At 32.1% G+C, this 9,347-nt stretch overlaps 3 protein-coding genes across 4 annotated transcripts; 1 reads left to right on the forward strand and 2 right to left on the reverse strand.

The window, feature by feature from the left end:
* The first annotated feature begins 228 nt into the window (after positions 1-228).
* LOC108739326 lies at positions 229-3,820 on the forward strand. Its single transcript, XM_025979044.1, has 11 exons — positions 229-327; positions 423-516; positions 745-830; positions 885-1,020; positions 1,148-1,228; positions 1,294-1,597; positions 1,703-1,815; positions 2,558-2,632; positions 2,741-3,181; positions 3,249-3,293; positions 3,592-3,820. Exons 2-11 carry the CDS (start codon positions 472-474, stop codon positions 3,727-3,729), a joined length of 1,464 nt encoding a protein of 487 aa, XP_025834829.1. The 5' UTR covers positions 229-327; positions 423-471; the 3' UTR covers positions 3,730-3,820.
* An 85-nt stretch (positions 3,821-3,905) lies between these two features.
* On the reverse strand, positions 3,906-7,357 carry LOC108739328. Its single transcript, XM_025974478.1, has 9 exons — positions 7,286-7,357; positions 6,546-6,692; positions 6,332-6,495; positions 5,671-5,970; positions 5,397-5,617; positions 5,083-5,344; positions 4,869-5,022; positions 4,518-4,814; positions 3,906-4,208 (listed from the first exon to the last, which is right to left on the reverse strand). Exons 2-9 carry the CDS (start codon positions 6,589-6,591, stop codon positions 4,036-4,038), a joined length of 1,617 nt encoding a protein of 538 aa, XP_025830263.1. The 5' UTR covers positions 6,592-6,692; positions 7,286-7,357; the 3' UTR covers positions 3,906-4,035.
* On the reverse strand, positions 6,713-9,184 carry LOC108739327. Of its 2 annotated transcripts, none has more exons than XM_025973025.1 (4): positions 8,364-9,184; positions 7,809-8,292; positions 7,563-7,742; positions 6,713-7,331 (listed from the first exon to the last, which is right to left on the reverse strand). In XM_025973025.1, exons 1-4 carry the CDS (start codon positions 9,026-9,028, stop codon positions 7,227-7,229), a joined length of 1,434 nt encoding a protein of 477 aa, XP_025828810.1. In that variant the 5' UTR covers positions 9,029-9,184; the 3' UTR covers positions 6,713-7,226. The 2 variants fall into 2 exon arrangements, with proteins under 2 accessions (XP_025828810.1, XP_025837394.1); XM_025981609.1 differs by having other exon boundaries at positions 6,713-7,285; positions 7,517-7,742; positions 8,364-9,182.
* Positions 9,185-9,347: the final 163 nt, after the last annotated feature.

Consider the following 9,347-nt stretch of genomic DNA (forward strand, 5'->3'; position numbering starts at 1 on the left):
ACAATGTAGAAAGCATTTTCTCTCGAAAGTATACGCCATATAGCGGTAAGAATCGAGTAAATTTTGAATTAAAATCTCTCATATTTTTGATTACAGCACCAGTGATTGATACCAGAACTGAAAGACTTTTATCAGATGATTCGTTGTCCAAATCAACAAACTTGCCAAAGCAAATTTACGAAAACGCTTTAGATAAAAACCTTTCACCGTCCTTAATTTAAAAAAAAATTAATGCAATAATAGTTTGTACATTGTATAAAAAGAAATTGTTGGGGTTGCAGAAATGTTATGATAAAAATAATAACCTTGAATAGCAAAAGGGTTCTAGTAAGTATCTGTATTATATATATAGTAATGAAAATATTATATTTGCTGGCTGTTAATTAAATCAAGTACTCAAAAAATAAAAAATATTTCCATAGGAATGTTGTTTACATCATGACAGTTTGGTTATGAGTTGATACTCAGGCAATGGCTTTAGGACTTTGCAAAATTTGTTGTGATATTGCCAAAAATGTAAGTTAAAGAGTTAATTCCATAATCTAGTAAAAGATATCAAAGCTGAAAGCATAGCTTTATAATCTATTGTAGTAGAAAAAAGTCAGTCCCTTAATTGAAACAACTATTTACTAAAATTGCACTTTATAAACAAGTTAACCATTACTGAAGACATTTCTTCTTCTGTTTTTAAATCTATCAAGTTCTATTTGATCAGTACTGACATTTTATTTTACTTTATTTTAGTTGTACAAAAAACCAATTTCACTTTCTCAGAAAGTTATTTCGTGTAAGTTTATACATGACAATGGATTAAGAAATGATGATGCCAGGTAAGAATATGAATCTATTTCAACTCTAGTTTCTACTAAATTTGTTTATTCAAGTGACTTGAGAAAAATTGTGTCTGAAACCGTTATTAAACTTTCTCGTCCAAATATTAACCCGTTTGAAAGTGATACATTGTATGCAAAAGAATTGGAAACACAAGATTCTCCCATTTCAAATTCTGAATCTTCACAAGTATGCGATCCATTCTCTTTTAACTGGCAACTTTCTATTCTGTGCTATGTGTATATCATTTTGTTGTAATATTTTGAAATTTAATAATCGATTAGAATTGGTGGCTACAGTTAAAACTATTTTTTAGGCGGCATCTACATCTGCCTTTAACTGTAATGTTGCTAAACATTATAAAAGAATAATCGAAATACAACCAACGCCACTTCAGGTAATTTATTCGTTTTTTGGTGCTCTTTTAATCACGTTTCACGAGTTATCAAATTAATTTTATAGAGATACTGGAGCAGTGGCCCTCCGCATAAAGACAATTCTGTAGTGCGATATTATTCGAGCAATAAAAAGAATACAAATAAATGCAAAAAAGACAACGAGAAATGCCGTAAAATGATCGCACCGTGCTGCGATCCTCCGGCGCGAAAGTCATGCAAGCCACCCTTAGATGATTCAACGTGCTGCAAGCAAGAAGCCCCTTATCCTTCTTACAGTGAGAAGTGCGTGGAGGAAGTCATTGACAAGCCATCCGAGTGCAAATTGTGCCCTTGGACACCAGATAAACACCCCTACTTCGAATACGTGGGTACGTAACTGCCATCTTATTTTCGAGCGGACTTTTAATAATTAACATATTTACTTAGAAATTCAAATTAAGTGTTTCTACGTAAACGACGGTTCATTGTTTCAGACGAATTTCCACATTTTCGACATCCCAAAAAACCAAGAAAGCAACAAAACGACTGTAAGACGCGGAAGTTTTCGACACAAGTTTCGACTACGAATGAATCAACGTTTAAAAACGTGAGAATTATTAAGGATAACAATATTTTTTTTCATAATCTACCAATCTTTAATTTTCTTCTATTACGAAAATACTGTGTACTCAATATCAATTCAGCAATATAGTTATATTGTACTGTTTACGCAGGTCGCAGATATGTATACTGTATTGTAGAATGTAACAGGTCTCAACATTCTAGGCTCAAAAAATAGTGCGGAACGACAGACTACACGGTTCACGCGTGCGCAACTAAAAAAATGCACGAATGGTGTTACATTCAAGGTGCATACGAAAATGCCTATTTTTTGTATTTGTATAAATAATTGCCCTGTTTCTGTTATTGATAAAAAATCTTGTACTGGGTTTCATTTGCAATTTATATCTTTATAAATAAAACATATTATCAGGTCAACATTTAATAATAAATTAATAAATAGAAGCAGAGAAAACTTTGACTTCCATAAAAACGAACTTTTTTTCTGTTAAATGGACAAATGAAATCCCCTTTGCTCCACCTTTGTCATAAAGGTATATTATTTTTAACTCAAAAACAAATCAGATAGGTAGACATTGAAAAAAATATTGTCTTACAATGGTATGCCGTTCCTAGTGGTGTCTATATATCTTTTAATAAGATATCGTATCATTATTATATATTTTTCATTGCATGTCCCTCTCGGGTCTGTTTTTAGTAAGATATTGTTTTATATTAATGGAAAAAAAAAGATGAGGTACATGTAACTTAACGGCGATTTCTCTTAGGGCAGCAGTGGCAGTGTGCTGACAACAAATGAAAATGAAATTTTCAATATATGTTCCACAATGAAACTTGATAAGGTAATTTACAACGGTTCGTTTTTATTTATTCTCCTATCGGCGACAGTCGTTAAAATATTAAAATGTAATTTACTATCAACTTGAACTATTTTCGTTTCAATATTTTAGAAACCTTGCAAACCACCGCCACCAAAATGCAAACCTGAACCACCGAAATGTAACAAAGACAAAAAGGAGAAAAAACCCGAAAAAAGGAAACAAGACGACTGTAAGAAAAAGTGTTCAAATATGAACAAGGAAGAGTATATGTTGGATTCCTCATTTCACGTGGAAATGGGCCTGAGAAATAAGAGTAAAAATGAATGTGTCAAAAAAGGCAAAATTCGTAAATTTCCCTTTCCAAACCCACCACCAATCAAACAAATTGACACTGATACACCTTGTCCAAAACGCAAAATAAAGTCACCAATAAAGGATTGTCCAACAGGAGGAGGATGTAGTGAATGCTTACCAAATACAATACTCAAACCTAATCCTCTTCATTTGCACAGTATTATCGATAGCGATCAATCAACTAATGAAGGCGAACCTTTTCCATCACTTGTTGAGGTATTCTTTACAATGATTTTCAAACATATTTATGCTTTTTCATTGATTTATTCGTTATTTGCTTCAGGAACGGGCAATTTCATTAGCAACTTTACAACATCAGCTATATTTGGTAAATATTCTTGTCAAACATTTAGGGTTTTGTACTTTATAATGAGACATCTGACCATTTGTCATAGCCAAAACCATAACGAAAATATAGATTTCTAGAAATTAATTTTACAAACTTTTTATCTTGTTACAAAATACTGCAAAATAATCTTGAATACAGTCGGTAAAACGAAGTATACGTTTTCAAAACGTTTATGCTAATTATAAGTAATGTATTTAATACAGTACGGAACTCTAGGTGACGTTGATTGATTTTTCTATATTCCAATTATAATTATAATACACAGTCATTATTCTAGGAAGAAGACAACAAGTGTCCACCGACGCATGAGAAAAGCAAAGTCTGTCCAAAAGAAAGCTTAATACTTCCAAAGAGGAAAAAAGTCAAACGACCTCCGCTTTGTTCGGAAAAAGAAGGAAATAAAAAGGGAAAATAATTATTCGTAACTACTTCGTTTCTAAACTACAACCTTTGCAAATGATTCAGTAACATTTCAAAGCATCATTAAAAAAAAACCTGAAGCCAAATTTAGTATTTTTTTTGACACGATTATCAGCAAGTAAGTATTTTAGCAGGGTTATTTTATTTTAAACGTAGGAAACCTATGAAATAGTCTCAAATATGGTACATTACTCAAACGAAAACAAACCAAAATAATAAACTCAACAAATAATTAATAGAATAAAGCAAATCTTTGGTAAATACACATTATTATGTCTAGCTTAAATTAACCATAAAAAACTTAAGCGGAATATGCTGGAGTAAATTTGTTATTGGCCAAAATTAATTCTAAAGCGCACAAATCAAAAATTTGAATAAGAAGGTGTTGATTTATCTTTTGACTTTGAAATGACGACAATAACAGTTTCAAAGCGGCTTGTAACGCTTTATCGCCAAATAGTTTTGGAAGATACCCTAAAAAAATAGTTAATAAAAAACTTGCTTAAAAATATTAGTATGTTTTATACTACTGTTCCAGTTCTTTTCCTTTTCAGGGTTTTATTATAAAAATCAAGGCTAAGTTGGAGGTAAAAATTGTTTTATTACCTCAAACATCACCTACTTTTGGCTTTACTGACAAGGTTTCTTTAGGGTTGCACTGCTGTACCCTTGAAGGCGCCTGTTACATAGAACAACCCAAAACTTAGGCGCCGTTTGCAGTAATAAAATATTTTTTACCTCCAACTTAATTTTTTCTTAATATATACAAATATACATACGTACTTTTTAACTTACTTGGCATACATCCAATGCACCATTGAACCATTTCATCCAGTTCAATGGTTAATTCACTATCATCGGAATTGTTGGGTAATTTTCCGACAAATTTGTTAATGCTGTGAAGTAACGTTTCCGATTGAGAGTTAAAAAAATTCTCACAAGTTGTTCCCAACAACAATAGGAATATTCTAACAGTAGTTTCTTGCGTCATATAATTATTAGAATCGAAGAGAACTTCGCAAATAATATCAATAAACGATTTTGTTACAGGAATGTGATAAGTAAATTCATCAGGTTCATCTACAAAATAATATTACATAAATTTATTGAATAGACACTGTAAAAGGTGAGTACCGTCAAGCAGCTCTAGTCCAGCTGCTGCTGACCAGGTGGTCCCTGGTTGATCCGCAACGTCCAACGAATTGATTGCCTCGTAAGCTGTATCGATCGTACAAAATGCTCGTCTTTCGGATATCAGCTTTTCCATTCTCGATTGAAAATCATCACTCTGCAGACAAACAAACAAATAGATGCCTTTAAGTATCAGAAAATGTCTAGACTAACTCACAAATGAATCGACCTCTACAAACGTCCAATTATCTATAGCCGAATTGTGTATGTCTTGGGTTGTTTCATTGACAGTTCCAGGAAGAGCTGTTTTGATTGTGTTGAGTGTGTTTTGGAAAACACCGGTTGCTGTACGAGCACAAAATTTATACAAGCTGGGCATAGTCCCATCGACTCTTGCAATATCTTGTTCATTCTGAATAGCAATCACCTCTCCAACATTACCGCCCTCGTCAGACGGTTTATGAAACTCGTCATATAACCTTAGTTTAATTACATAATAGTAAAATGGAAATTCAACTACTAATAACTCACATTGGACTTAACGATGGTGTGCTTATACCAGATTCGGATGATTTCTGTTGTAGCAAAGACCGAAGCTTTGCAATAGTTGTTGCAAAATCTGCGGCCTCTTCGTACTCAGGCTCAGGACTGTCGTTAATAAGTAATACATCTTCTGCAATTTGCGGAATATCTTGTCTGATAGTAAGTTTGTTGTTGATCTTGTTACAATTTTCAGTTTCAGGCGTTTTTTCCTGAATGATAAAAATTTTAAGGGCAATCAACAGTTTTAAAATACCGGACTTACCAACAAAATATTTCCATCATAATTTGGGGATTCCTTTAACGGATTTATCCAAACGGATTCTTCAAAATCACTTTCGTTGCCGGTAAGTTTTAGCTTTTCTTCTACTGATTTTAAACGCGGCGCTTTTGTTAATTTATGGGTCATTTTGGCATCGTCTTTCGTCTGTTCGGTTTTGTGTTCGTTTTTATTTTTGTTAGTCAATTCGGAAAAATTATCCGGCAGACCCGTTAATCGCAAACCTTTTCTTAAACCTGCCATACCAAAATCCAAAATCCCCTCTACAACGCCAGCGGCTTCATCCTATTTAAAAAAACACTCGTTTTAAAATTTATTACAATAGGAAATTTTTGTAATTCGTTAATTATTTATATGTATAGAACACCTGCAAATAACGCAAAAAATTTACAGCGACAAGCTTTTTTATAAAACAGTTATTTCTATTGAAAGCTTTCAGGAAAGTGTTTATATAAGTTAGTAGTTAATTAATTGTAAATGTGTAGGTTTAAATTAATGTAACTGTTTTATGAAAGTTTTGGATCTGTATTGTCACCTTGATTTGTATGTTTTATATTGTATTTCTTTGATGGAAGAATCATCACACAATAAAATTAAAAAAATACTACAACATGCCACGACAAAACATTTATCACAAAAAAAATACCTGAAAATTTTCAATTTTGAGCATAGCATTCGTTGTAGCTTGTGAAACAGGTCTTACCACAGTATTGACAGTGTTTTGCTGAAATTCCTTCATGTTGTGCAGTGTATGTGCCGTCACGTTTCCTAAAGCGATATTGCTAATTATCGACGTACTCTGAAGTACGACTGCTTAAATATTAATTTAAAAAGTACATTATGCACGTTTTATAAATTACCTATAGGTTTTATGGTGTTAGATAATATGGCAGAGGTGTTTGTCATGGCTTTCGCACAATTCGCCGTTAAATTAGTTTTGGAAGGCGCATACAACTGTTCTCGACCGTTCCACGCGGATTCTGTCGATTCTTCTCGTTTAAACGACGCTAAATTAAAAAGCGAAACATGTTTAGAAAAACGCGGCACAGAAATTACTGCTACGGGAACAAAAAATAAAATAGAAGTGGGGCTATAGACAGTCGGTAAAAGCGGAAGGTTTTCTGAAAGCACAAAATATAAAATAGGAATAGATTAATACAGTTTTAAACTTTTGACTGTGCAACAAAAAACAAAAGAAAACAATGGTAATGTTTCACAGAATATTCGACTTTGTTTCGGTCGATGCATCCATTTACTAGAGTAACCACCAAAGATTACTAGTGGTAAAATTAGGAACTTATATATACCTATTAAAATAACATATAAAAGGGTGGGGATTTTCCCTAATCATAGATTTTCAATTTATACTTACCCCAGTAGACGGCAGCATTGTTCAAAACAAATTTGTCGAATATTGGAATAAATTCAGTTACAATTGTTTTTTTTTTTTTTTTTATTAGAATGAGTAACTTGTAAAACAATGTATACAAAAATAGGATAAGCCCGTCAATTAACTAATTAAAAAATGCTGTATATTACATTTACAAGTGGAAACATAAATGGAACTTAAGTGAGTATAGCAATTTAATATTATTCATACCAATAACATTTTCCTTCCGTAAGTTCCTGTCAATTAGTGTTTGAATTTCTGAGTTTGCTTCTGTAACGNTTTTTTTTTTTTTTTTTATTAGAATGAGTAACTTGTAAAACAATGTATACAAAAATAGGATAAGCCCGTCAATTAACTAATTAAAAAATGCTGTATATTACATTTACAAGTGGAAACATAAATGGAACTTAAGTGAGTATAGCAATTTAATATTATTCATACCAATAACATTTTCCTTCCGTAAGTTCCTGTCAATTAGTGTTTGAATTTCTGAGTTTGCTTCTGTAACGTTTTGTATTTCTAGCAGATCTTCACCTAGTGAGATACACTGTAGATCGCGAGAGTTTCTCCATGTTCTATTGGTCGGTTTAGATTTATAAATTTTTACTGGTTCGCTCTTTTTAAATTGCCTTAAGTTCGAAAGTTGTGCTGCTGCTTCGTCACATTCCTAAGAAATAAAAATCATTTTCATTAACAAAAAGGTCAACAGTAATAAGTGTCGGTGTATTTTTACTTTATCTTTAATTTCGTCTTTTTCATGGAGATGTGCTTCGGATGTACTGGACCTTTTAAAATGCGTGGTACTGTCTACCTCATCAGCTACACGAGCATTATTTTTGTCAGTTCCTTCAGGATTAGTATTTGTGTCAATTTGTGAATTTGCAATTTGACTTTCTGACATTGAAATACTATCCGATTTATTATCGTCTTCGTTTTGGAAATTTATATCTGAAAGTTTAACGGACGAATGCCTAATCAAATCGTAATCCTTGTACTTCTCACAACAAGTTTGCAATATTTTATAATTTAGGAGGCCAGGCAAAGAGACATAATGTAACATGTACATGACTAGCTTTTTTGCTAAAACAGATACCAGTATCTTGCAAGGTAGAGAACAGTAAAGTTCCCAATTTATAAACTGTTTTAAAACGTCTGTTGTTAAACGGTGAACGTACATTTCTCTAGCTTCCGGTGATTTGCTACTGATATGATTGTACCTTTAAGTAAAAATAATGCTTTGATAAAGCAAATGATTTACTGAATTGTTAAAAGAAAAAGAGGATTTTACCTGTACATCTCTTCAACAGTGCCACCATTTCGTTTAACTCTTCTAACAGTTTTACGAAATTCTTTAACATGATTTAAAACTAATGTTAGAATACCATAGGAAAGTTTTTTGTTATCAACCTGTACAACAACTTGCAAAAATCTTCTTACAATTTCATCAAGTAGTTTTCTAGTTTCAGAAGGAAAATTATTATCATAAGATATGTACTTATACCACTTAATTATAAAACGATTTTCAACATCAACAACGAATTCCTCAATACGGTACTCTATAGAATTTTGTATGTCTAGATTTGTTTCTTTGTTTTTGTCTTCGTTATTAAGGTGTATCTTTTGTATGGTCAATTTTTGTCCTTTCTTAATAAGTTGTTGCTTATTTTCTTTTCTTTCATTTGATAAATTACTTACAAGCGTCTCGAAAATAATACTGATAGCAATTGTAAAACTCAATTCTTCAATTTTTATTCCAACTGGTTTTGTTTTTCTCAACAATGACTGTAATGATACAAAAGCGGTCCAAGCCGCTATTATAAATACGGCGACAACGTAAAATGTAAGGAAATATCCATTAATGAGTAAAACATTAAGTTGATAATTAACACCTAATATCGTAAATATTACAGTTAAGCATGTAGAAATCACTATATCACAATAAGAGAAGTTCATGTTGAAAAACACAGCAGTACATCAACAGCAACAATTTTAATCCATACAAAAGTTTTACATTTACGATTTAATACTAATCAAAACCACTAGAACTACACTTTTTGTTTTTACTACTTTTTTTTAGTTTTGCCCATAGATAATAGATACACAAAGGGTATGCCCTATTTTTCAATGATATTACCATGCGGTGTTAACTCCTCCTGTCAAAATAGTAGTGACTACACCTGGCAGATGGCGGTGTTGCAGCGGTTAAAGATTTTGTAAAATGGGTTGCATATGAAAAACAGCATTACGATCATAAAAAATATTATCATTATTT

The sequence above is a fragment of the Agrilus planipennis genome, unplaced genomic scaffold (genome assembly GCF_000699045.2).
Source record: "Agrilus planipennis isolate EAB-ADULT unplaced genomic scaffold, Apla_2.0 scaffold181, whole genome shotgun sequence".
In the NCBI taxonomy this organism is placed as follows: Eukaryota; Metazoa; Arthropoda; class Insecta; order Coleoptera; family Buprestidae; genus Agrilus; species Agrilus planipennis.

Bases quoted from the DNA above. Each gene is read 5' to 3' on its own strand.
- LOC108739326 (XM_025979044.1), top strand. From the start codon at position 472: ATGGCTTTAGGACTTTGCAAAATTTGTTGTGATATTGCCAAAAAT. The intron at 1,229-1,293 runs GTAATTTATTCG...TTAATTTTATAG, and splicing joins TACAACCAACGCCACTTCAG to AGATACTGGAGCAGTGGCCC. The intron at 3,182-3,248 runs GTATTCTTTACA...TATTTGCTTCAG, and splicing joins CTTTTCCATCACTTGTTGAG to GAACGGGCAATTTCATTAGC.
- LOC108739328 (XM_025974478.1), bottom strand. From the start codon at position 6,591: ATGACAAACACCTCTGCCATATTATCTAACACCATAAAACCTATAG. The intron at 4,815-4,868 runs GTACTCACCTTT...ATTATTTTGTAG, and splicing joins TGGACTAGAGCTGCTTGACG to ATGAACCTGATGAATTTACT. The intron at 4,209-4,517 runs GTACGTATGTAT...CTATTTTTTTAG, and splicing joins TATGCCAAGTAAGTTAAAAA to GGTATCTTCCAAAACTATTT.
- LOC108739327 (XM_025973025.1), bottom strand. From the start codon at position 9,028: ATGAACTTCTCTTATTGTGATATAGTGATTTCTACATGCTTAACTGTA. The intron at 8,293-8,363 runs GTAAAATCCTCT...TTTTACTTAAAG, and splicing joins ACTGTTGAAGAGATGTACAG to GTACAATCATATCAGTAGCA. The intron at 7,743-7,808 runs GTAAAAATACAC...TTTATTTCTTAG, and splicing joins AAGACGAAATTAAAGATAAA to GAATGTGACGAAGCAGCAGC.